A 25,734-nucleotide genomic window follows, 5' to 3' on the forward strand; every position below is an offset into this window, starting at 1 on the left:
GAAACTGTCAGTGTGTCATTCTGTCAGTCAGTCATTCTGTCTGTCCCATGTTTTTCTACTCACTGACATGGTCAATCTATGTGAAACTGCACATATGCATTGAGGATTGGCATAGGTAGAAGGTGACAAAGCTACCAATGGGTATGGACTAGTTTATATTTTATTTATCTTTCTGTACTTATTTCTGTGTGTTTAAAGAACAAAAGTTGATTGGCGTGAACAGTTTGCCATTATATGCCAGTTCAGCTTTGTATTGAGTGATGCACAGACTGTATTCCAGATACTTCATTTTGCCTTCTTCGAGGAAACACACCTGTCAGCAGGAAGCAAGACATCAGCGCTTTGTGGTGAGGCTGTACAGTTTGAGTAGAACCTGAATATACCACAGCTGTTATGGAGGGGGATTACTGTATGACGTCGTTACTGCGCAGTACAGGAAGTCCCCCTCTCACGCGGCGGAGGATTTGCTTGGTTGTCACCAGGTGAGGGGTTAATCTAAAAACTCTGCTCCAGGTGAGGCTCGAACTCACAACCTCGGCATTGCTCTGCTGCATACTGTCATATAAGTACCGCGCGCTAACCGATTGCGCCACTGGAGCTTCGGCGGTTAACGGCCAGGAAGTCGGTTTAAGAAAGACACGAGCGCACGTGTCGTACAAACATCGTTTGTTTGTTTATTTCCGCCTCCATTTTTGACTAAGCGTCGTCGTGGAGACCGGTGGAGGTGACGGAGACCCGGTGATGAACTTCCCGGGACCCCGGTGGTCTCACGGAGTCCAGCAGACGACGTGCTGCGTTCAAGTGCCTCTCACAAAGCTCCGACTTTCAAGCTGAACGGGAGCCATTGTGACGTGTGTGTTTATAGCGTTTTCTTGTCAAACAATTCAATACAAATAATTTCCTGTGGACTGTGTGAGTAGTAGTTGACAGAAAACTAATAATAATGAAGTTTATATACATGACACGTAGTCCTTGAGTCTTTTTTAGTAAATATTCTGAAGATTTCAACAACTCTAATTGGTGTATCAAGACATCTGACAAAAAGGAAAATAAAATTGAATAATCTGCCATTAAAAATGACTCAACATCATCTTAATAGTATTTTACGTCCGTTTTAATAAGCTGCAAACTCAATTTACAAGAAAAGCAAGATGTGTAAATCAAAGATAAAAATGAAAAACTGAGAAGTATAAAGAAACTGGAAAATATAAGGTAAAAAAAAGTTTTAAATTTCCACTTTACGCACACAGAGAAGAGCTATCAATGGTAATTTAACTTTTATTTTTGTGATTTAAGCCATTAAGAAAAAATGTATGTTCACGTACCTTACCATTTACGCATAATGTATGTTTGAGTTTATTAAAGTGTGAAATATTAAATCCAAATTCTGTAAAATGTCTCGTTCTCACCTTTAGTAGGCTTTATAGCTTCAGTGCTCTGTCTGCTAAGGAAATGTCAGTGCTTCATACAAGTTTATATTCTTCTAATATACTTGTGTCATAATTCTAATATTAACAGCACCTGAAGGCAGCAGATTTCTATGTTCAGTGATGACACATGCTTATCAATATTATTATAATTACAATTTATGTATTTATTTATCTTGCTTCCTCCTGCTCATACATACCTGCACATCCCTCTGGTCATAATATATGACACACGTACACAGCACACTGACATACATGCACAATAAATAATGAATAACTGTATAAATAAATTTAGTAATAAATAAATATGGAAATAAATAAATAAAAGATGAAATAAATGCATACACGTGGACCTCCTACCTCATTAATATAAAGACACAGAAATAAAGATTTAAGTAAATAAAAAGTTTAATTACCAACTTTTATTTATTTATTTATCTATTTATTTGCATATTTATTTCAACATTTATTATTTCTTTATTTATGCATTTATTTTAACATTTATTTATTCATTTGATTATTTATTTCTGCATTTACTTCACATTTAGTTATTGTTTTATTTTTTTATTTATACATTTTGTTCTGTATTTATGTGAACATTTATTTATTTGTGTGTTATTTAAAAAATTGCTTTATTTATTTATTTCTGTATTTAATTCACATTTTTCATTATTGATTTTTAATTCATACATTTATTTATTTCTGTATTTATTTTAACATTTTGATTGTTTTAATTATTATAATTACAATTATTTATTTATTTGAACATGTATTTATTTATGTATTTATTTCACATTGTTTTATTGTTTTTTATTTATACATTTATGTATTTATTTGAATATGTATTTATTGCTTTGTTTATTTATTTATTTAATTTGCATTTCTTTCAACATTTTTTCTTTTCTTCATTCAAGCATTTATTTATTTTTATCTATTTCTGTATTTATTTATTCCTGTATTTTTTAAATACATTTATTTATTTAATCATTTATTTACTTATCCCAGTATATATTTCAACATTTATTTATATATTTATTTTAGGTGATTTGTGTCCTCAATATTGTTTCACACTGGCAAAAACATAAATAAATTAAAACTTAACTTTTTGTGTAAATAAACTGGGAAATTGATTTAACCATAAATAGCAATGCAGCAGTTGACAGTAAATGTACCTCAGTAAAAAATCAACAACAAAAATCACAGGGGTTGCAACAGCTGACTGTACGCACATTCTTTACAGCTGCAGAAAAACAAAACCTCTCTGAACACACACACACACACACACACACACACACACCCCTTGAGGCAGGCTGTAAGCCTCCAAGAACATGATTTATATCCAGAGAGCACTCCTCATTCCTCATCACTGTGTCAAATTACCATATTTTGTGGGGGTATTTTACGAGATCCTCACACAGGCCGCAGTGTGTACCAGGCCCCATCCATTACACTCCCCCTCCACAGCAACACAGAGAGACGGAGTAGGAGGCTGGGAGACAGGGCAGGCTGTCAGGATATAACACCATGAAATGACTCACTGAGACTGGACGCCATAATCCAGCATCGTGTTGTTGTTTTTTATTATTGTTCTCAGCATATTCATAATTCAACACATGACATACAGGAAACACTAACATAAACATTCTGAATGAAAGAGAAGAAATCATCAGCGGAGGCTCACACCTCAAAGACATGCGGCGGCGATGCCAGTTATTAAAACCCATGAATAAACACACCTGAAGGCTGGATGGGTTCACTGGCAACTTAGTGAGGCGACGTCCTCTGGCACCATGGGAGGGAGAGAAAACAGGATAAACTTGACTGTTGGCTTTAAAGAACAATGAATGAAACGTTGGCAAACAGTTGCTCGTATGTTTTCGCCCCAAAATGTTGCCGGTACATCACAGCCTTGAGGAGAAGATGACAGATCCATGCCCTTTTCTGTTGCAAAGGAAGTGCTTTAGTACCCATGTTAGGGCTAGGTAGGTACAGTCGGCCATAGAAATAGGATGAGTAGATTTACAGTGCTGTAATGAGATATACAATATATTATACACTGGTTCATGAGGGAGGCTTTTGCTGTTTAATGTAAGCTGGCTCTCTATTAATTGCCTTGTGATGTTTTCAGACCATGACAGCTTTTAGGGATGTCTCCAGGTCATCTGCTCCAGATTTAAACTTCAAGAGGAGCGTGAAGAACTGCAGGTGAAACACAATTTAAAGCGGCCATTTTCTTTCCAAGAAGGCCTCTGGTTCAGTCTTCGTGTAGTGCATTTTCTTTTTAACGTCAGCGTTGGACATTTGCCTCTTCTCTTATGGTAAAAGAACCTTAGTCCCCAACAATCCCACCCCTTCCCACCCACACCCTAATCCAGCCCCATGCCCCCACCCCGACCCTGCTCCCAAAATAACTTCATACAAACTGATAAAACTTCACAATGATTCACCATCAACACAAAAAAAGTCACACAAAGTTCTGTCGTTATGTCCTCCATCCATAAAAACCAAGAACAGCACACGTCAACGCACTGTCTCATGTGTTGTTGGCATGATCTCACACACACACGCACACACACACACACACTCTATTGCACACTCGCATGCACCCAAATACATTATTTACACATACAAACACATTCCCAGGATTTAAGACAGGCAGCACTTGCAGTCACCTCAGGTGTTTTTTCTATTGCATCACGGCTCATGACATCCTTCTGTTGCCAAACAGTTAGACAGCTTCTTTAAGTGTTTGGGATTATAACTGCATTTTAAGGAATCAAGGACTTTAAAGGAACACTTCACCCACAAAATGATTATTTGTATATCAATTACTCACCCTGTGTTACGCTGAATTTGTGAAGAAAAATGTTGTTTTTGTCGCATCCCTCTGCGGGGAAGGAAGACTCAAACCCGCAGAAAATTCTCGATGAATTGAAGTCATAGGGGGCCACGTTTAGCAGCATGCTTTAAATACTCTCACACAGCTTGTTGTATGCAGTGCTTCCTAATTGACCCTTCACTGTGTCCCGCCCCCGGACGCAGACTGGCCAATCATAACTTAGCATCAGGGTCCGACAACAACACAGCTGTGCTCATTTGTTTCAGATTTCTTTCATGTTCAGGCTGGTTTTTGGATTTGGAGCTAAATGTTGTGCCTGGGACACGTGTATTAATGATACTCGTTATCTGGAGAGGGTTAGCTAGCTAGCTACTGAAGATATAGCCTACTGAATGTATACACATGCTGCTTTTGCTTTGTAATGATTATAACAGTGAAACAAAGACCGACCCTGCTGTACAGGAACCAGTGAAGGGAAGCAGGGAAACTTTGCTGATATTCAACCAGCTCTGTGTCATCACATGAATGTTGTTTGATTTCACCCAGAGATCCCTGCCCGTCTGGCGGCGGAGGTCCAGGTGCTGGCACCGGCCAAACAGCGTTCATCTGCACACACTGCGATGCCACACAGCTGGTTCAATAAAAGCAAAGTGTCCCTTTATATTCATTGTCTTCTGTGGTGATCAGCAGTTAGTTTGCTTGTGTTATTGTGTGAATTTGATGAATCTGAACTTACCCTTTATGTCACCAAACTCACACAATAACAAAGACAAACTGATCGAGGCAGGGGTAGACCAGCAGCTCAGTGATGTAAACTTAATGTTTTTTGTCAGTGGAGTTTGGCTTTGAAGAGGGCATACTCGAGTTTCACTTCCAGTTCAGTTTTAAATGGTAAGGTTTAAATAAAAATACATGTGCTTGGGAAGTACCAAGCATACGGCTGCACGAGTTTTGTGAGTTTGTAAACAGATGATTTGATATAGTTTTGCTGTTGTTAAATGTGGCCCCTCTGTACGTCAATTGCTCACCATGGAGAAATGCGAGAAAAACAGAGTCCCCTTTGCAAATTCAACGCAACACTGGATGAGTGGTTGATATACAAACGGTCATTTTGTGGGTGAAGTGTTCCTTTAATGAGAGAAAAGGAGGCGAAAATTTGTTGGTGTGTATGCAGCAGTGGTGTCAGAGGGTCCGGTGTCCCGTCAGTCATGGATGACGATGGGGCCTCGCATCCTCAGGCTGGGGTGAGGGTGTGGAGGGGCGAGGACGAGCCCCTGTGGCGGGCCCTGGGTGACCCTGCGCAGAGTGATCTGCTCGCATGGCTGCCGACAAGCGTGCCTCAGCTGGGAGCGGGACAGCATCCGTCTGGCCCTCCTGGAGCAGTGAAGACGAGACAGGACATAAGTGCAGAAGAAGATACACTTATGCCAAGATAATGTTGGTTAAAAAAATCCAGACAGAAAGCACAATCATTACCTTGGAAACAGTAGTCAGTAACGGCAGCAGTAACAGTAGTAGACAAAATAAATCACCAGTCCGCCCGACTACTGTTTCCAAGGTCAGGAATGACTTTTTTTCATCTCAATTTTTAAGCCACCATGGTCGAAGAAGTCCTTAAAGTGCTCACGGAAAAAGGAAATTGAATCTACAATTACAATTACAGCCAGGCAACTCCGTCTGCTGAGGAGGAGTGTGGTTGAATAAAGCTCCAGAACAGTTACTAAACACGCCTTGTGGTGAGATTGTTTTGTCAATTAAAATTAGTCGTACAAATAATTTTGTTCTGATTATTTTGTTTCTTTTGACAGAGCCAGGCTAACTGTTCCCCCCGCTTCCAGTCTTTGTGCTAAGCTAAGCTAAGCTAAGCTAACCAGCTGCAGGTTGTAGCTTCGTATTTAGTGTATCGATACAAGAGACCGTCTAACTCTCAGCAAGAAGCAATTTTTTTCCCTCTTACATGTAGTGCTATTTTTTAATCTAAATTATCTTGGTGTGAGTTGCCATGGAGACATCTGCCTTCTCTCAAATATCTACTGCTAGCTCACCTAGCACCACTGCGCTAGCTAACGTTACAGCTCAGCAGAGGAGGACACCATTAATCTTTACATCTCATGCTGTTACACCCACGAGCCTCTCGTTCATGAGTAGATGCACGCTTCCTTCTGTGCGGTGATAAGGTTGGTGTAGTTTGGTAGAAAGAAAATAGTTCCTATATGAAACTGCTCACAACAAGGTCTGTGGATTATCTTGAGTAACCAGGTTATGATTTCTGGGAAGAGACATTGGCTATGTTTCCATCCAAAAGTGATTCGAATCATTGGGAAATGTGCATTAAAAGAAATATGAATCCTNCATTACTGCCTCCCGACCCGGAGTGTGGATATCACCACGGAGAGAGGTGCGCTACGTCAGACTTAATTCGACCATAACTGTTTCCATCCCTCGTTTTGCGAATCAACATTTTTTCGAATCAACCAAAACCCGGCTAAACGAATCAACATTTTTTCGAATCAACCAAAACCCGGCTAAAGCAAGTGTATTTTAGGTTGTGCGAATCACGGGATTTTAATTCGAATTTTGGCGTTTCCATCATAATTTTCCGATGCGATACTTCTAGATGCGCATCTAAACAGGCTGATGGAAACATGGCTATTGCTGTTGAGTTTGTCAAACCCCGTCTTAATCCCAAGTTGTCGAAAGCCGGCGCTTGGGCAGTGACTTGTGGTGTCAGACACTGACGAAAAAGCTGTCCTTTAACGTTAGCATGATACGCAGGTGGTCGCTGGTATAGTTTAATGGCGCTCGGCGGCATCAGGAAGAAACACAGCGGGACAAGAACAAAGGTTAAGGTGGCAAAAGTCCGAGTGGGGTGAATGGGTCGAACAAACAACAACCGTCACCTGGGAGAGCAGTGTTCGCTTAGATTTTAAAGCCAAAGCCTGTTATTTTTTCCTAAACCCAACCACATACGTTCGTTGTTGGAGGAAAAAAAACGTCAATTCGCGGTGTTGTAGCGATGTAGTGCGTTTATTTTGAAAGAGACTGTAAACGTTAAATTTCCTGTGAAAACAGAAGTGTATCTTGAAAGAAGACAATGCATGTAACAGGCAGAACTTGACATGGTGTCCCAGGGTACCTTACATGTTGTATGTGGACATGGAAGGTCCATGACCAAACGTTGATATGTGGTCGGAGTTAGGATGTGTTGTTTGAGCACCACAAGCCGAGTGCCATCTAGTTCTATTATATTGGAGAGAAGACAGACATCTCTGCGGCTTATCTCCAACACTTGGCAACTCACACCAAAACAATCTAGACTAATAAACGGCATTAAAGGTCAGACGAAATACTATGTATTATTGATTTTGGGATGGACTGTCTCTTTAAACAATACACTCGTTAGAAGCCAGTAACCCATGACTGTATCTTTATGTTTCAGTAGCCATGCCCGCGGATAATGTTTGTCTGAATACATTATTTATACGGAGCTGACCACAGGCTCGATGCTGTGAGAACAGTGTGCAGTTAAAAGGCTGCCAACACGTGGAAACAATGATGAATTTGGCTTTGGGCTTTATGAAAGAGATTATTTGTCATGTATGCTAATGGTTTACCAGCAGTTTGACAACGCTGCATGCTACTGCACCTAGGTAATTAATCACTTTATTGTTTGGTTGTGAAAATGTTGTTGTTATTCAATCTTTGATTTCGGCAGTGTCTCCCATCTGTGACTGTTTTCAGTGCATCTAACAAGCAACAGCTTTGCACAAGGTGTAAGTGTAAAGCCTCACCAGCAATAACTGATTCATTCAAGACATAAAATGAAGAAGCTAATAAAGGAGAAATGCTCAGTTTAGGGGCATCAAGTTGAGATTCTCGGCTGCTGAGAAAGTAATTACAAATACCCACTTTTTTCTCATTTCAAGAGGATTCAAAGTGCAGCATTTATTGTGAGCAGAATATATCTGTTACAGAATAAAAGAGACTTCTCTGCAGGATCTTCAGACTTATAAAGGAGCTCGCTGGTAATTTCCAGACTGCACTGCACTGGGCTTTGTGCTGTGACAGGAAGGCTTTTTTAACAGCCCACAGCAAATAGCGGCACTAAACTACAAGGCAATGGGGCACACTCACAAGTGTTGGACACAATACTAATGGAATATTTTCAGACAAATACGAGATACATAACCAGAACATACAGTTGATTCATGGTTCCCTTCAGGCGGTCAAGAAAAACACTTTCAGACGTAATGCGCGGCACAGCCCTTGTCTTTTCTTCGTCTTTTGCTGCTCTCAGCAGCACCGAGGATGTTTCTCTCGTGTTGGGAACAGGGAAATACATCACTCCCCTCCAGATCCCTGCTGTTGATAAAATGAGCGCTGGAGTACTCATGAAGAATCTGCGCACATTATGTGCTTGTGCATCCAAGTATAGTAAATAGGCCTGAAATTGCATGCCGTAGCCGTGCATCCACACACACATTTTTCAAGTACAATGAACCCTGAGACTTGTTATTACACAGCACGACATACGTGATGTTACTTAGATTTAACGCAGAATATGAACCAGAGAGCAGATTTAGCTCTGGTGGCACATTATCTAAAGCTCTGCGGTTTGTCTGTTCAGCTGGCCGTCGGGAGGAGGAGAGCAAACATGTAAATCCATGCTCAAACACATCAAGCTGTCTCATTTACATTTCTGTTTCACTTTCTCTCAGTCTGTTTTCTAATATTCACCATTTCTGATGCTTTGTCCTGTTATTTCTCTGACTAATTTTGAATTCTCTGTATTTTACGCTAGGTGCAGCTGTGGAAGAAGTACGCAGAATCTTAAAGTAAAGGTACCAATGATACAATGCAGGGCCGTGATCACCTATTTAACTTTGGGGGACTATTTTCATTCCTCAAATTCTGTGATCCAACCCTCCAGGGGAGTCTAAGAGGAGCCCAAAGGGTGGGTACAATGTTTCCACAGCAACACTGATGGCTCGCAATGGTGCTACTAGTGGTAAATGATGAATGAGTGGCGCTGCTAGCTTGCTCCCGCCTGACCAGGTTGGAGCGCAGTGCAGTGTTAGGGGCCGTACACATGCTGCGTCTTTAACCGCCTGGAAAATGCGAGGTCAGGCGCTACATTTGTGCTTTTTTGTGCCAGCTTTCAGGACCGTGGCGGCAGGTTGCATCTGAGGTTGCTAAGGAGCATTAACAAGCATCGTATAGCCTATTTACCTGAAATCCTGAGTGCAGAGCTGATCTTCTTCCAGGAGCTGTTTATAAGTGTGTAGGCCTATCGTCTGTGGGACAGATGTAAAGCTCTGGGTAGCCCTGCACTAACATGATCAACATTTCCGTATTTATCAGACTGAATATTTACAGAAGAAGGGAAAGATATCTGTCGTTCCAAAAGTTGAACTGGGTTTATCTCAGAGCGCAGCTACCGTGTCCTGAAAACTAGGCGCTTGGGAACGTGTGCGCGCCACAAAAGCATCGCTCTAGCGTTTGAGTGCGCCTGCCATACATTTACATTAAAAACAACAAATTTAAGGGCAGAAAAACGCCGCATGTGTACGGCCCCTTAGGCTAGCTAACGAGTGGAGACCAGGGCGTCGGCAGTGGGCACTGTGTTTCCTTATTTTTAAGTGGCCAGCCAGCCGTCTGTCTCCCACCTGACCCAGGTGGTGCACAGTGCAGTTAACTGAAGAGCAGCAAAATTAACCTATAGACCGACACGCAGTTGAAAATATTCTCTGCGATTAACCAACTAGCGGTAAACTGTTGACATCCCTTGTCTCGACACAACTATTAGAAGGGCTGCCATAAAATTAGGTTTCATTCTTAGGCGGAATTTATACCTCTGTGTTGAATCGTCACCGTACCTACACCATAGCCTGACATGGACCTCCCTAGAAATGTAACCACATGTCGCGGCGACGCAGACCTCCTGTCTATTTCTTTAAGCTGAAACCATTTCCCTCAGTGGAAACAAAGCTTTTATTTACTTTAATTTCACAGATAAGAAACAATAAATTATGAAGACAATAAAGCCTCCACAAAAATAACATTTTAAGTCTTGTGTGTGATTTATCCTGGCTTCATATGAGCAGAGGAAATCTCTGCTAATAGCTAGGCTAATTTATACAATGTAAAATGCCATAACGTTAGACTTGTGCTAATAACGTTAGCATGTTGTATTTGTTTGGAAAATGTGTTTAGTATAAGACAGTTGTTTTGTCAGTGAACCTTGTGAGTTGTAATGGAGCTGAATTATGTAACGTTACCTTTGTTAAATGTTACTGTTGTCCCTGGCTTCATAGGAGTAGAGGGAAGTCAGCTAGCTGCTAGCCTAATTTATACAATGTAAAATGCCATAGGCTTGTGCTAATAACGTTAGCATGTTGTATTTGTGGGGAAAATGTGTCCAGATAAAGACAAGTGTTTGTCTGTGAATGCTGCGAGTTAGAGTGAAGCTGATTTGTGTACTTGTGTTTGAAATGGTCTCTATTAAGCCATGTTTAATGTGTGTTTAATGTGTGTTTTAAGTGTGTTTTGAATCAATTAAACTTTACAGCACTTCACAGGAACCTCCGCCGCCAACTAGTGTTTTGGAGGTGTAACTGCAGAGTGACACAGACACACCACCACACAACTAAACCCCCCTTAAGTATCTTATTTTTGTTGTGCATAGCGGTTTAAATTGTGTGTAACCTATGATAAGAAAAGTGCTAATTTCTCTCTCCCTTCCTGTCTCTATTTGTCTCTCTTGCCTCCCTGAATAAGTGGGAGTGATCTCCCACTCCTCTCTGCTCTGTGAAACACTGCCTTCTCCATCACACAGAGCGAGAGAAAGAGTGGGAGAAAGAGATGGAGGAGAGAAAGAAAATGAAACTTCCGATCATCTCTCATGAGCAGCAGCCTTTCAGAGCGTATCTATTAATGTCTTTTATTCAGAAAAGCATTAATTGGCTCTGCAAGGAGGGAGAAACACAGCATAATATAATAAAGGGACAGTATTCAGGACGACATCTCTCTCACACACAAGCACACATGTTGATATTGGTGGTAAGTGAGTGATCCATACGAGCGCAGCCATGGTTAATGTGGTAATGATATTTCCACTCAGGGCCCAGCGCTGCCTGGCTCCGCACTGGTCTGTCTGCACCAGTTAGCTGCTCTAATTTTAGCCCTGGTGATCGGAGGGCCGGGTGCCATGGCTCATTTAGACACAGGCCTAATGGAAGAACATCTCTCTTTCTCACATACAGACATGCAAACATTGACTCACTATGTGCATATGTGTATGTGTGTGTGAGAGAGTGTGTGTCTATGTGTGTGTGAGAAAAATAAATAGAGTGATTGTCTGCGTGTGAAACATGAATGCATGTTTAATCAATCATGTGTACGACAAAATGTGTGCAAAGAGAATCAGGTGTTTGTTTTCGAGACATTTGGATCAGTTGGGGTTTTTTTTAAATTGTACACCTGTATTACAGTCTGAAGCAAGTTTACGGGGTAAAAAAAATCAATTACAATCTTATTTATGGAGGAGATAATCAGTTTATTTCATTTTAATTTAAGTGAAATATTTACACTTTGCCACTAATGTCATTTAATTTTATTTGAGTCTTGAAAAAACTAAAGTATTGCTAAAAATGCACCATTTAAAGGGACAGTTCACCCGTTATTCAAAAATACATATTTTTCCTCTTACCTGTAGTGCTATTTATCAGTCTAGATAGTTTTGGTGTGAGTTGCTGAGTGTAGCAGATATCAGCCGTAGAGATGTCTGCCTTCTCTGGAATATAACAGAACTAGATGGCACTCGGCTTGTGGTGCTCAAAGCACTGAGAAAATAAATTTGACAAACCCAACAGCAATGTCTCTTTCCAGAAATCATGACCCGGTTACTCAAGATAATCCACAGACCTTGTTGTGAGCAGCTTCATGTAGGAACTATTTTCTTTCTACCAAACTACACCTGCCAACTGTATCCAGACGTTCCAGACGATCAGGAGGTTTTTACTGCGAGACAAATTATCTGCAGAGGTCTCTTTCTTTCCAAAACAAACAGAGTTGGTGACTTTACGTGGTAAAACACTTTATGGCCTAGCGTAGAAATATGGCGGTGCAACATGGTGGGCTCCTTAGACGAGGACCTGCTCCCTGTGTAGATATAAACGGCTCATTCTAAGGTACCGAAAGCAGGATTCTTATTTTCGGGAGATTATACAGTAAAGAAAACATACTCATTGTAGTAAATTCTATTTTTGCCTAAATTCCACACACTGAACCTTAAAAATAATTAATTCATTCATGTTTTGTAACTGCTTATCCTGTTAGGGGTCGCGGGGGGGGGGAGTTGGAGCCTATCCCAGCTGACATTCGGCGAGAGACGGGGTACACCCTGGACAGGTCACCAGACTATCACAGGGCTGACACATAGAGACAGACAACCATTCACTCTCACATTCACACCTACGGAATAATTTAGAGTCACCAATTGACCTTTGGACTGTGGGAGGAAGCTGGAGTACCCATGCAGAGAACATGCAAACTCCGCACAGAGGAGCCAGCCCAACTGCAAAATAGGCATGACTAAATCCAGCAGAATTTGACTGGAATCAGACAAGAAAAAGGGTTAAGTGTAAAATTTGAATTCCCCAAGGTTGCTAAAATCCCCAAATTCCCAGAGAACCAGTGAAAATGACCGCAATGTCTTGGATAGCAGCTTTTCCTCTAAGATTAATTTTCCCTCTGATCAAAATATCTGAATTTCTTCATTTGTTTTGATGAAAATAAACACTTTTATTCAAATCAGTTTTATGGATTTGAACTCTGCAGGCTTCCCAGACGCCACGCTGTTTCAACTCAATGGGTCAGCGTAACTTCAGGCGCATACGTGTGTGTCTGTGTGCATGTTATGTAAGTAACATCTTTTCGGTCACAGCTCAATTCCTCCTATATACTGTCGACTCTAAGCATCACTTGCTTTCTCCATCACATGCACACAGTCAGCCAATCAGAGGTCGGAAAAGTGTCACCTTTGCTTACCTGGTCTCCCGGGTGACAAGGAAGAAGCTGTCATCAGGAGCATCAATCCAGTTGGGGCGTCTCTTGCGGATCATCACTCCGCCTCGGGTGTTTCCGGAGCTGCTGCTGCGGCCGTTATGCTGCAAATAGACAATTAGATTAATACAATAAAGGTTGATACACACGTGCAGTGCTTGTTAAAGGGGAGTATAAGGCACCTACCAGGAGGGGTCCACCTGTTGTACCTGGGTTATCTGCAGACACAGGGGAAAGTTGCAGAGTATGCGTGAGGGAATCTGTCACTTGTGAATAGTATTGATTGGTTTATTGCTTTTCCTAGTGGTGCAACAAAATGACTGTGTTTCAATGTCAGTAAAAATAGTGAAGTTACCAATAAAAAACAAAGTGTCAGACTGAAGTTGAACCATCCAAATTATCCAAATGACCCCCATCTGCTGATTCGTTTTCATTAGAATTAGTTGTCATTCTCTCCAACGAGCTAGTTTAGATAAGAAATGGCAGAAAGGGTTATCAGGTCCGGGTGTTATTTCCACTAATTTGATTTTATCAAGCAAAAGGACGACAAGGACATTGGATAGCAACATTGTTTGGTCCCCAAGGCTCACTCACATCATACGTAACTCAGTTAAAAAGCAAGACGGGATGCTTAGTCCAGTTTTTGGGGGGTTTAGCAGATGTAAACAAGTACAACTTTTTGCTTCCAGGCCGGATTAAGTAAAGCAATAACACTCTTACTGAAAAATAAGTTGGAATAAGTTGTTTTTTTTTGCTTCTAAAGAAATGTGTCCGTGCTTGTACCTGCGCGCCTGTCCGGCTCAGCCCTGCTGTGGTGATGGTAGCTGCGTTTTCCCAGCATGCCGTGGGGGCCGTGTGGGAGAGAGGAGAGGAGGCGTCGAGGTGGAGGCGTCTGCAGGCCCGCGGTGCGGTGGGAGCGCGGGGCGTGGGCGGCCGGACGAGACTCTGGAAGAGACACCACAGCTGGAGCTGCATCAACTGGCTCCTACAGACCATCTGAATAACTTTGATTTATATTCCTTTGATCTGACACGGTTACTCGGCACAGTTTCAGTGCTCAGTGTTGATTTACCTAGAAACTGGAGAACACTGGTGAGAGTGCTCCTTTGGGCGGCTCTGGTTTTGGGTAGGCGAGTCCCCTGCCCTTCCGACACCCTTAACATGTCTAAACCAAACACACACACACACATTTTACAAAGCAGTGTCTCTCAGATTGCTCCCTCTGCCTACTGAGTCAAGTTGTGTATAACATCAGCCCTAACTGTTGGAGGTCTGTCAAAATGTTTCATGTGACTAAAAATAACCTCTCTTGTTTAAAATGAATGATGCAGGAGTCGATGCGAGTTTGCAAATCTCTGTGTCAATGTGGTGACTTACATGTCCACTTAAAATAATCTCTACCCACATGCACATACAGATGTAAGTACATGCTTCACATGCACAGACACAGAAAAACAAACTGTAAAGACACATACATTAAAATATGGAGGTATTATGACAGCAGGCACTGAAGGTTGACTCCATGCTGGGAGGAGGAGGAGAAGGAGGAGAGGGGGAGGCGGGTCTTTATGGGTTCCTCTGAGTGTGGTGGAGTTGATGGACAGATAACACGGGACACATGAAGCACAAGGACTCGGAAGAGATGCTTTCAGGTGTGACTTTATTGGAGGTCTACTCTCACATCCACACAGTGATGAAAAAAAAAGAGCAAAAAGAGGTAGAAGATGAGATGAGAATATTGCAACAGTTAGAAAATGAAGACGAGGGGGGAGATATGGCAAATCCTGTGTGCAGGATTTACGAGCGAGGAGAGGCAACATGATGGATTCATATGAATATTGCATGATTGGAACACAGGAGAACATCTGAGTGGATGGTATGGGCGAGGGACATTGGTCCTGTCGATGAGTTCGAATGCGTAAGCCTGATCTAGCGGGAGACGCAGTGTAGCAGCATAGAAGTCAAGAGCAGCTAGTTATAAAACAAAAAAAGGTCCTTACTTCAGCTTCAACCTCCCTCCCTTAAAGTTTTATCAGTCCAAATGTGTCTGAAGCTCTTCGTCAACCCCACACACAGTTCATTTTGTCTCACAGAAACACACATGATCAACAGCATGAGGAAAAACGTGTGCGCGAGAAGGAACAGAATTGTTTTAAAAAATGGTGATGGCAAACACACTGAGGCTGAGGTTCAGTATTTACAATGAACATTCGTGGCTGAGACAACTCGTTCTGCCGTGACGGCACAGAGTGGGCACGCCTGTACCAGGGGCGCCGTGCAAAATAGAGCTTCTCTTAGTAAAATACATTTTCTCTACATCTAACGTCAGCAAGTACACGGCTCAGACTAGAGTATGGGCTCTATTGGATTACAGTCTACTCGTTAATGACAGGAGCAGAGTCAGTTATTATGCGTGTGTGTGTGTGTGTCTTCAAAGTGTGTGCAGGCGTGCTCGTGTTGAATCGCCCTGTTTCACCAATAAATCTTTGTGTTTAATTCCAACAGAGGCTTTCAAGAACCACAACAGATAAAAGAATTAAAAAAAATAAAAACACGAATGAAAAGATGATCAGAACTCATAGTTATGAGGACAGGCAGTCTTTATTGGAAACAGGGGGTGGGAGAATACAAAAACCAAAATAATAATAATAACAATAATAATAAAAACAGAAAGAGAGACAGACGGAGGGGGCAGAGAGGGCAGAGATGGGGGGTTGATGGTGGGGCAGTCAGGGTGAGGAAGGGTGGTGACTGTGTGTGTGTTTGTGTGTGTATGTTTTTGTCTGCAGGTGTGTGTGTCCATGTGGCAGAAGTTAGGAGGAATTGAAAGAGCTCTTACACTCTGCCTTTATGGCCCCACAGTTAATGGGGACAAAGGGCCGGCGCGCAGCACGGCGCAGCCTGATGATGTCACGGCACATGTGCCGGGCCAGCTTGGTGAGGCGGGTGGCCTGCAGCAGGAAAGCCTGCTTGGTCTTCATGGAGGACTTGGGGCTGCCGCTGTTTCGCATCGGCACCATGTGGTTGGACTGGCGAGGAGCGTGACCCCGCGAGCGAGGCTCCTGGGAGGGAAGGAGGGACACAGAGAAGGCATTTTAGGAGTTTTGAAAACTGCTTTTAAAAGGACATGAAATCTCTTCTCCATCAGCTTCTTACTGTGAGTGATGTCGCCCAGCAACATACTATTTTCTGCTTGAACTGGAACAGCTGTGATAGCTGTTTTTTGGTCACAAATCCTGGCTCAAATACTGCCTGCACATAAGCCACGTCTCCACCAAACACTTAAAGTAACCCTTCAGACATGGTACCTAGACCCTAGAGTTTCCATCACAAACAGACATGGTACCTAGACCCTAGAGTTTCCATCACAAACAGTGCTCTTAAATGTGGGCGGGGTTGTTGTCACTCACTGCTCCGTCCAGCACTCACTGTATTTCCTCATTACCGGTGACACAGATGCAAGTCTGCACCTCGTTTATCGTCCACAGAACGAGTCTGCACGCCGACATTTTCAAACAAAATAGAACAGGCTGCAGTGAGAGTCTCTCTCCATGGACAGCAAATCATCCTCTCATTTCATAGTTACAGTTTACTAATAAAACTCTCCACAGTATGAACAGTGGTTACCAGATCTGTGTGCTAGGTACCCCAACAGAGGGGGGACCAAACATGGGGACGGTACGGAACAGTTCCATTGGTACCATCCACAACTTTTCATAGTGGAAACAGAAAAAAGGTGAAACTGAAACTTGAATATTTGGCATCACCAAACAAGTCCTACTGAGATTTAAAAAAAAAAAAAAAAAAAAGTTTTTCATAATAGGTTCGCTGAGAAACTCTCTGACTATAACCATATCAAATGTGATGTAGTTTCATTGTCTGTATGTACAGGTAAAGTCAGCTCAGTTGACACTGTACCACACTGAAGATGCTCGCATTTTTTAACTATTACAGATCAAATGAGCAAATGTGGCGGCGTGGTGATGCAGTGGTTAGCATTGTCACCTCACAGCAAGAGGGTCCCTGGTTCCTGGGGAGCCCTCCAGTGTGGAGTCTGCTCTCTGCTTGGGTGAGTGTGGGATTAAGAGGCAGCTTAAGGTACGTTAGGGAAAGGTGTCGCCTGTCAAAGGGCTCAGTAGTTTTAAGACAGCACAGCCTTGTGTCTTTATATGATTAATGTGTGTTTATGACTCGAAAGGCATCATTACAATCCCTATCCCTCTAATTTTCTATTAATATCATTAGTTTATTTAATCTCATTTGACATGTTGGAGTTTACATGGAGTTTGCATGTTCTACCCATGTCAGCGTGGGTTTTCTCTGGGTACTCCAGCTTCCTCCCACAGTCCAAGGACATGCAGGTTAACTGGTGACTCTAAATTGTCTGTAGGTGTGAATGTGAGTGCAAATGGTCTGTCTCTATAGCCCTTTTTACACTGCCAGATTTTCGGCGAATGTTGGGCCGTTTTGCCGGCAAGCTGCGAGCGTTTAGACACACACAGCCGGATTGGCGAGTTGATCTGAGGTGCCCAATTTTCCACCACATAGGGGTAGTCATACTGGCGGAACCTTTTTGGTTTAGAAAGAACGAGGCGCCCTTCCGCCACAGGAGGGGCTGTTGATGACTTGTGGGAGGAGCTGTTGATGACGCCGCACATGCGACCCACTGGCGGTGGATAAACAGGAAACAGCTGATAGCAGGAATCAGCAGCTAGTAGCAAGAGGGAAACGCAAACCTGACAGACACTGTAAAGATGAGCAACTGGGGAGACAAAGAATTGTGCACCCTCCTTGCCCTTGCAAACGAAGAGGCCATTAACCGTCAGGGACGGTGAAGAACGGGCCGACTTACGAGAGAATCACCGAAGGACTGACAAGCCGTGGCTTCCCTCCCACGTCACTGTTTACGTCACACGCTGAGCTACACATTTTGTTACTTGCTCACGCCCCCATTGCCCCGAAAAAGGCGCATTCTGTATGAACAAAAGTAGGCAGGCGGCATTTTGCTGCACTCCCCGATTTTGTTTTTATACTGCTAATGCTGAAAGAAGACTGATTGGGCTTTCCTGCAAATTTGCACAATTCCTATTTAAAAAGGGCTTATGTGTCAGCCCTGTGATAGTCTGGCGACCTGTCCAGGGTGTACCCCGCCTCTCGCCAAATGTCAGCTGGGATAGGCTCCAGCTTATCTTTAGTGGCTCAAATTTTAAATGTAATGTTGGCGCCCTGCAAATAATTACTATCAAAAATACTTCAGATTTGAAACAAAGTTTTCAGGGGATTTACAACTTTAAAAAACAGGTGCTAACACCACATCAGAGTCAACTTCCAGGCTACTTCCTGTTTTTTTTTACCTACATGCTATACTCAATAACAAATGTCATCACCCCATAGAGACGCCTGTTTACATGAACAAAACACCAACACTTTAAATTAAAAATTAATGAAAATACAGCAAGTTCCCAGTGTATTACAAGACACCTACCTCAAACTAATCCAGTCGAATACATCAATAAATCATGCCTCCGTGAAGGTTAATACATATTTAGGAAGGTGCTGACCCGACTGTATGATGATGTTGGAGGCTGCAGTTTGCGGTGCTGTTGTTGCCCTGAGAGGTGATTCTAATATTTCGTCCACCCTGTTTATGTCAATGAGGATAATTACAGCCTCCAAAATGACCATAAAGTTGAATCAGCGCCTTATTAAAAACACTTAAAACAAAAACTGATTATAACCTTCACGACGGTGGGATTTATTGCAGGGCCATTATATTAGGCTGCATTAGATAACTGGCAGATAAGTGTACATCTAGTGGGAAAAAAGTTAGCTCAATTCGTCGTCTTTTTTTTTTTCATGGCAGGAAGAGCACAGATGTAATGAATAATGTTAATGATGGCTGCTGCAATCCAGGTTGTGGTGTTGTGCATGCAGGCTCACTAACATTTCACAGGGATGCTTTAATTAAACACAGCCACCACTCGCGTTATTAATTGCACCTGCACAGAAACAGGGCGAACATGGAGGTCATACTACATCCTGTGCAAATAAATCCCTTACAAGAATAACTTGTAGACCAAAAACAGACCTCTAGAAAACAAATGCTGTCATTGGAAACAAAAACACAGCATATTTATTTGTAGAAATCCCTCAGGAATATGATTTACATCAGCATGAAAAGAGGTGAACTACAGTGTGGCAGCTGTTTGGCCTTTTAATGACAGCTACAATGAAAAACAGGACACAGTTTCCACTATGATCTGTAGATATATAGAAACTAAATGTTTTAACTGGTCTGTTTTCTCACTTGAATCCACACAATAAAAGCGGAAGATGTGTGAATGTATTAACAGCTAATATGTGAGATACAGTAAGTGATGTTTTGAGCTCACTGAATAATTAAAGCTGACAGCTCAGAACATCACTTGTATACTGTGGATGTTAAACTTTACAAAGCTGCAGCGGAGCGGATTCAGATTTTATTCTATGCTTTATAAAAGCTTCTCTAGAACAATATTTTGAGAAATGAGCAAATCGGTACGAGATGAGGTGATTTTAAAGCCAATGTAGGCAGGTTCATTTTGGCAAAAATCCCACAATAAACCTTGACTATATTGTAATTCAAGTGGACTGAGAGAAAACTTGAGTTGTGCACCTCCTCTTCGCTGTTGAGAAAGTCCAGGCCGTGAGGGCGTTCCTATTGACTGTTCTACAAATGCAGATGCACGTCCCTTTGCTGAAAGCCTTATTCAATGGTGGAGAATCCTACAGAGAGAGTTGCTATTTCAGCATTGACAACAACTTCATACACCACCGAGCAACTCACAGCCTCACGGACGCAACTTCAAGTTCATGTTCATGTAGCTAAAGTTAGCTAGAGCCTTGACTCACAGTGGGTGTTTCTCAAAGTCAAGGAAGGATCCTAAAACGGCCGAATGTCAAGGACGGTATGTCATCGAACCCCGCCGAAGGACTGTTCCAATGTCAAGGATCCTTCTGAATCTGAGTCCTTCTTTCAGAGAAATTCCAAGGATGCATGTGTGGATCTTCAGCGGGTATAAAGTCCCCACAATGCTTTGCACACAATTTGCTGGAAGTGAGGACGGGGCCTCGTCAAGGAAACCTGCAGCAGTGGAGCTCGGCAGGATTTAGATAAATATGTCATTTATTTTGATTAATGTCTCCTCGAGTCACGTCATTACGACATGATAACTGCTCTCATTCTTTTGGTTTCAATTTGTGTATTTTTCGGGGGAATCGTGGTGAGAACGGCCACAGTAAAGACATTAGAATATCCCGCAGGTCAAAGCATCACTCATTTGTTTTGAGGTTAACTTATTTCAGAAGATTTCACAGCAGTATCATGTACAGGCAGCGGGTCAGCTGTTTCAGATCATATTACTGTAGCAGTGTGTGGTGACACACAGAAAATATGGACCACTTTGAAATGACAGAGTGATTCTGTGTGTGTTCATACTGTAAATGATAATTAAGAACATTTTTCAGCTGTTGTCTTTACTTCATTACTCCACTTACTCTGCCTTGCCTCTGGAGGATTCTTCGGATCCTTGACTTTGAGAAACACCCAGTGTGTCCTCTGCCTCACTCTCCGCCACTACATATTTCGTCAGGAGGAGTGCGGGCAGGAGCTCTGGAGGTGGACCCCCAGTCAGCAGCCTCAGAAACCCGAATCTAGCCAGCGCAAACCCCAACTCTGATCGAACCGGACATCCCTGACTCCCTGCCAGATCAGCAAACTTTCTGTTGCTGCTGTTACAAAGGTTGACCCAGCGCTAACTCTGGCCACCAGCCCACCGTGACACCCCGCACTGGGGGGTTGCGCTGGCTTAACTTGAGCCTCAACAGCCGCCAACCGAAGGTCCATCTCCAGAGCTCGCTGTACAGAGCAGCGAGGAGTGAGGTGGAGGGACTGTGGGGTGGCTAGCTAATTCGTTTCTCATTTTACTGTCTGATAAGCAGAGAGAGTGAATTGGGTAAGAAGGGGCTGAGTGAATAACCTGCAGGCAACTCTATAATGAAATAGGATTAAATAATCAGTTTATGGGAAACACCAGTTTACTCTATGAAGCGTGTGCATATGCCTGTGATCGTTTGGTGGGAGGGGCTTAGGACAGGGAGGTGGAAGCTGCAAGAAGAGGGAGTATTTTCAAATTATGCTATTTTTTGTTTGCCATTTCCAGATTTCTGCCGACCCCAGCTTTAAACAAGTCTTAAGAAACCGTCGACACTGATTTCATCAGATTCTCCTTTCTCCGCCCCCACACCCCATGTGCTTTAAATCTGACTGAGCTTACATTGGTTGCTGGACTTGGGGAGGTCCTCTCCTCTGGGCCCTCTGCTCTGCTCGGCATCTTCAGGCCTCCATACTTCTTCCAGTACATCCAGCAGGAAACGCACAGGCGGCACTGCATGTTCGGAGGCCCCCATGAGTACCACTGGGCCGACTGCATGGCTGTTAATGCACAAAACGCATTACTGAAGGTTAGAAGCATTGCAGGAGAAAACTGGTTTAAAGACACTCAGCATATTGATCTCTACTTCCGCTGCCTCAAGTCTCTCCCTAATGATTTTATCGATGTCTACATCAGTCCAATTCACACTACATGTCCGGTCTGCTGTTGACTGATGAGATTAGTGCTAGAGACTAACATTTTTCGGGATTCCCGCGGGATGGGAGTCAATTTCACTATTCATCATGGGACAGGATTAAAGTCAATGGGAGCAGGCGGGACGAGAATCAAAAATAAAAAAGGTCAGGGAGTCTCTTTCCTTGAATTGGGAATTTTTTTGTGGGAGTGTTAAGGGACTCCTGTGTCAGCGTCTAATTAGCACCTTTAGTGAGTTTAACATCTGCAGAGATGTCGCACAAATATATAAGTAGGCAGGATATAGTAACGTATAAAGCAGGACTGGTTACAGTTTGAATTTTGCTGCTGTCGCTTATCCATTCTGCTTCTTGTGAAATCCTGAAACCAGTTTTATTTGAGCAAGAAATGAAACCACAATGTGTTGAAAGCAAAAATCAGTGACTTTCTGTCATAAATTCAGAGATATTTTGTGAATCTAATGTTGTTCTGCGCAGTTTAGCTTCTACTAATTTGAACATTAGTGTCTAATAAACTAAACTATCTACCAGACACTTGAATTTAATGCATTTAAAGACCTTTTCAAAATAATCTTTATCTAAATATGAAAGCTTTAAGGGGAATATAAAGGTAAGTATGAATGTGGTCCTGTGCAGAGGTAGATTTTATGTAGGAATAAAGCCCCGTTTCCACCAAGAGCAAAAGGGCTGCAGCTGCAGCAGCAAAACAGGCTGCAATGTAATCCCAACAGGCAACTTTGCACCGCCAGTTAAACTGCTTGATTTTACCACTGTCAGACTCAGATTGTTATTCTAAGTGTATGGAAAAAACCTAAAGAAATATGAAACAGTTTTCCATACCCTTCACTGATCCGGTCTGTTTGTTATTGTGTGCAACCAAGTCCTGATCAAGGAGAAGTCTCCTCCTGAAACCTCACAGACTTTTCCATATTGTCAAAATTAGGTTAATATACAGCCATGACACTGAAAATCTTGATCACTCTAAGCTACACATTCAGTCCTTCAACACAACAAAGTCTTCCCAGCACTCCTGAACTCTGACTAACATTTCCACTGTTTTTTTTTTCACTGCAGTAAGTCACCTCTTGTGAGATTTCATTACAAGACGTCTCCCCAACCAACATTTGGTTACAAACAGACCAGATGAGTGAAAGGTAAGGAAAAACATTTTATTTCTCAACACTTTCCCCGCCATTGCCAAGATTTTCTGACATTAATGACACAATGCTTCCCCGCCATTGATGAGATATTCCGGCAATCCATGTTTTTACTGTTATAAGATAGGGGGCGCTGTTACACATCTTGTCAAATAGAACAGCACTGCCGTGTCCAAAAACAAACAAAAAAGATCCGCTGGAAACCAGAAGAAGATTGTTTGTTTACAGAAATGTAGCAGCTTGTAAACTGCACAACCAGCGACGATGGAAAAGTTTACGGTTGCGCAAGACGTGGAGATGTTGATGGACTCAGACTCCGACAACTCCTGTTTTGATCGACATTCTGAATCCGATTTGGACGAAGAAGCAAACAAGTTTGGTGGAACGAAACGGGATCTCCATGACAGAGACAGTGACACACGGACAACCACAGAGGAGTGGGAGACAACAGAACACTGAACGATCTCTGAACGTGGCAACATGTTCCGCTATGCCTCATTATTAGCATTATTATTTTCATTTATACAATTTGAATTGACGCAAGGAAATGAGGGAAACAACTGTAAATGTGAAATTGATTTTATACTTGAAAATGACATTCTTTGACAAATGCATTTTTCTCAGCTGTTTGTCTGAAATGTTTTTTGTTATGAAAACGCACAAATTAGAAGAAATGAAATAAGATAGAATAAAACGTTTTCTGTGTTTAAAAACAGAAGGTCTCCTCTTAAGTTTCCTGTATATACTGTTAACATATTCATAGAACAAATTATTCTGTGGGTCTTCAAAGATAAGTGAATATGATCAAAAATGCTGGTGGTGGCTGGCAACTTCAAAATAATACTCTGGCGGGGAAAGTGTTAAGTAGCTGTCTTTTATTCACTCACTCCACAGCTGGAAACAGCGCTTAAAAATAAAAGCTTGTGCTGGAAATTCACTGTACTTCAAAATAAAGTGTGTCTTTACAAACTTCACACGTTTGCGGGTCACATGCGATCCATACGGAATGTACCCGAGACCCTCTTTTGGACCATGACCCACCTGTTACTCGACTGCTGTGGGTACAATCAGTGTCAAACACCACACTGTCTCTATTTCATTACTTTTAAATGTACTAGACTAAAAGGTGGAAAACTAGAACCATAGTGTGAGCACTTTTCCTCATATGCTGATTCCCAAAATTACACTTAGTGCTGGCGGTGGCTGGCAACTTAATAATAATACTCTGGCGGGGAAAGTGTTAAGTCGCTGTCTTTTATTCACTCACTCCACAGCTGGAAACGGCACTTTAAAATAAAAGCTTGTGCTGGAAATCCACTGTTGTGTGTCTTTACAAACTTCACTCGTTTGCAGGTCACATGCGATCCATACAGAATGGACCCGAGACCCACTTTTGGACCATGACCCAACTGTTACTCAACTGCTGTGGGTACAATCAGCGTCAAACACCACACTGTCTCTATTTCATTACTTTTAAATGTATTAGACTAAAAGGTGGAAAACTAGAACGTAATATGAATATTAGGTAGTATATCACAGTTGATGTCGATAGTATGCCATAAAAATGAAATAAAAAAAGTCATAAAAATATAGTGTAATACACCATAAAAATGTCATGAAATAATTATGTATTATCTTATAAAAATGTCTCAGTATAATATAATATAGTATATAACAGTGTGAACACTTCTCATATGCTGATTCCCAAAATGGCACATAGTGCTGGCAGTGGCTGGCAACTTAAAAATAATACTCTGGCTGGGAAAGTGTTAACGGTCCATTCTACAATGTTATCAGACACTTGTAATGACAATCTGAGCCTGTCTGTGACAAAAACAAACACTTTTAGTGGACGTAAACTGACGGCGCATAGTTGCCCACAGGGATTACAGTGCAGCCTGTTTTGCTGCTCTCTTTCAATACTAGAGCAATTTAAAAAACGGTTTCCAATAGTCAGACACAACGAGAAGGAAAAAAAGGGCCAAAGTTAAAAAATAGAGAAGTTTCCCTTTATGACGCTGGCGAGTGCTAGCTCTTCGGCACATTTCTTCAGGCAGCAAACCAGTTTTGCGTTCAAGGTAGAAAATACCATTCAGTGACTTATGGGTCATGGAGTCTAAATTGATGGACAAAAATGGCAACTTTATCCATAAAATTCCATCTACGTACAATTAAGTGTAAGAAAGTGAGATTGATTTATGCTGCTGTATTCTTTGTTTGCAGCTTTGCACTTTTCTCTGCAGTATATCACCGTAAATTAAATATTTTGGCACTCTGAAGACATCACCTTGTGAAAATAACTGTTAGCTCGTTAGCCCCAGTAGCATAGTAGGTCCCAGACCTTGCTTACAGGAATCGAAAGGCAGAATTGAAAATGAAGTGAGATATTGATCACTGCATTAGTAACGGCTGTCAAGATAAATAAGACACGCAGTGGTGGGGAAAATGAAAAGGAGCTCGTTTCTTCCAGAGTCAGAGGAGCTCGATAGTGAAAATGAATCCTTTAGCTGAGTAACACACTGCATTTGTACACCATTCATTTCTAACTGACCCATGTTCACTGCCCTTGTGATTCAATTTCACACTTGCCATGCTGAAACACGCACTCACGATCTCTTGCTC

General features: G+C 42.1%; 1 protein-coding gene and 1 non-coding gene across 2 annotated transcripts in view; both read right to left on the reverse strand.

The window, feature by feature from the left end:
* Positions 1-505: 505 nt before the first annotated feature.
* On the reverse strand, positions 506-599 carry trnai-uau (transfer RNA isoleucine (anticodon UAU)). Its single transcript has 2 exons — positions 562-599; positions 506-541 (listed from the first exon to the last, which is right to left on the reverse strand). It is a non-coding gene; the product is annotated as a tRNA-Ile (tRNA).
* A 4,846-nt stretch (positions 600-5,445) lies between these two features.
* mta3 (metastasis associated 1 family, member 3) overlaps positions 5,446-25,734 on the reverse strand; it is a 41,552-nt gene continuing 21,263 nt past the window's right edge. The window contains exons 13-19 of the mRNA XM_050060178.1: positions 21,645-21,802; positions 16,169-16,391; positions 14,402-14,494; positions 14,113-14,274; positions 13,516-13,547; positions 13,315-13,433; positions 5,446-5,640 (exon numbers count right to left, since the gene is read on the reverse strand). Coding sequence (XP_049916135.1) covers positions 5,469-5,640; positions 13,315-13,433; positions 13,516-13,547; positions 14,113-14,274; positions 14,402-14,494; positions 16,169-16,391; positions 21,645-21,802 — 959 coding nt within the window. The 3' untranslated portion in view covers positions 5,446-5,468. The remainder of the gene's footprint in view (positions 5,641-13,314; positions 13,434-13,515; positions 13,548-14,112; positions 14,275-14,401; positions 14,495-16,168; positions 16,392-21,644; positions 21,803-25,734) is intronic.

Source organism: Epinephelus moara, chromosome 13 (assembly GCF_006386435.1).
Source record: "Epinephelus moara isolate mb chromosome 13, YSFRI_EMoa_1.0, whole genome shotgun sequence".
Lineage (NCBI taxonomy): Eukaryota > Metazoa > Chordata > Actinopteri > Perciformes > Serranidae > Epinephelus > Epinephelus moara.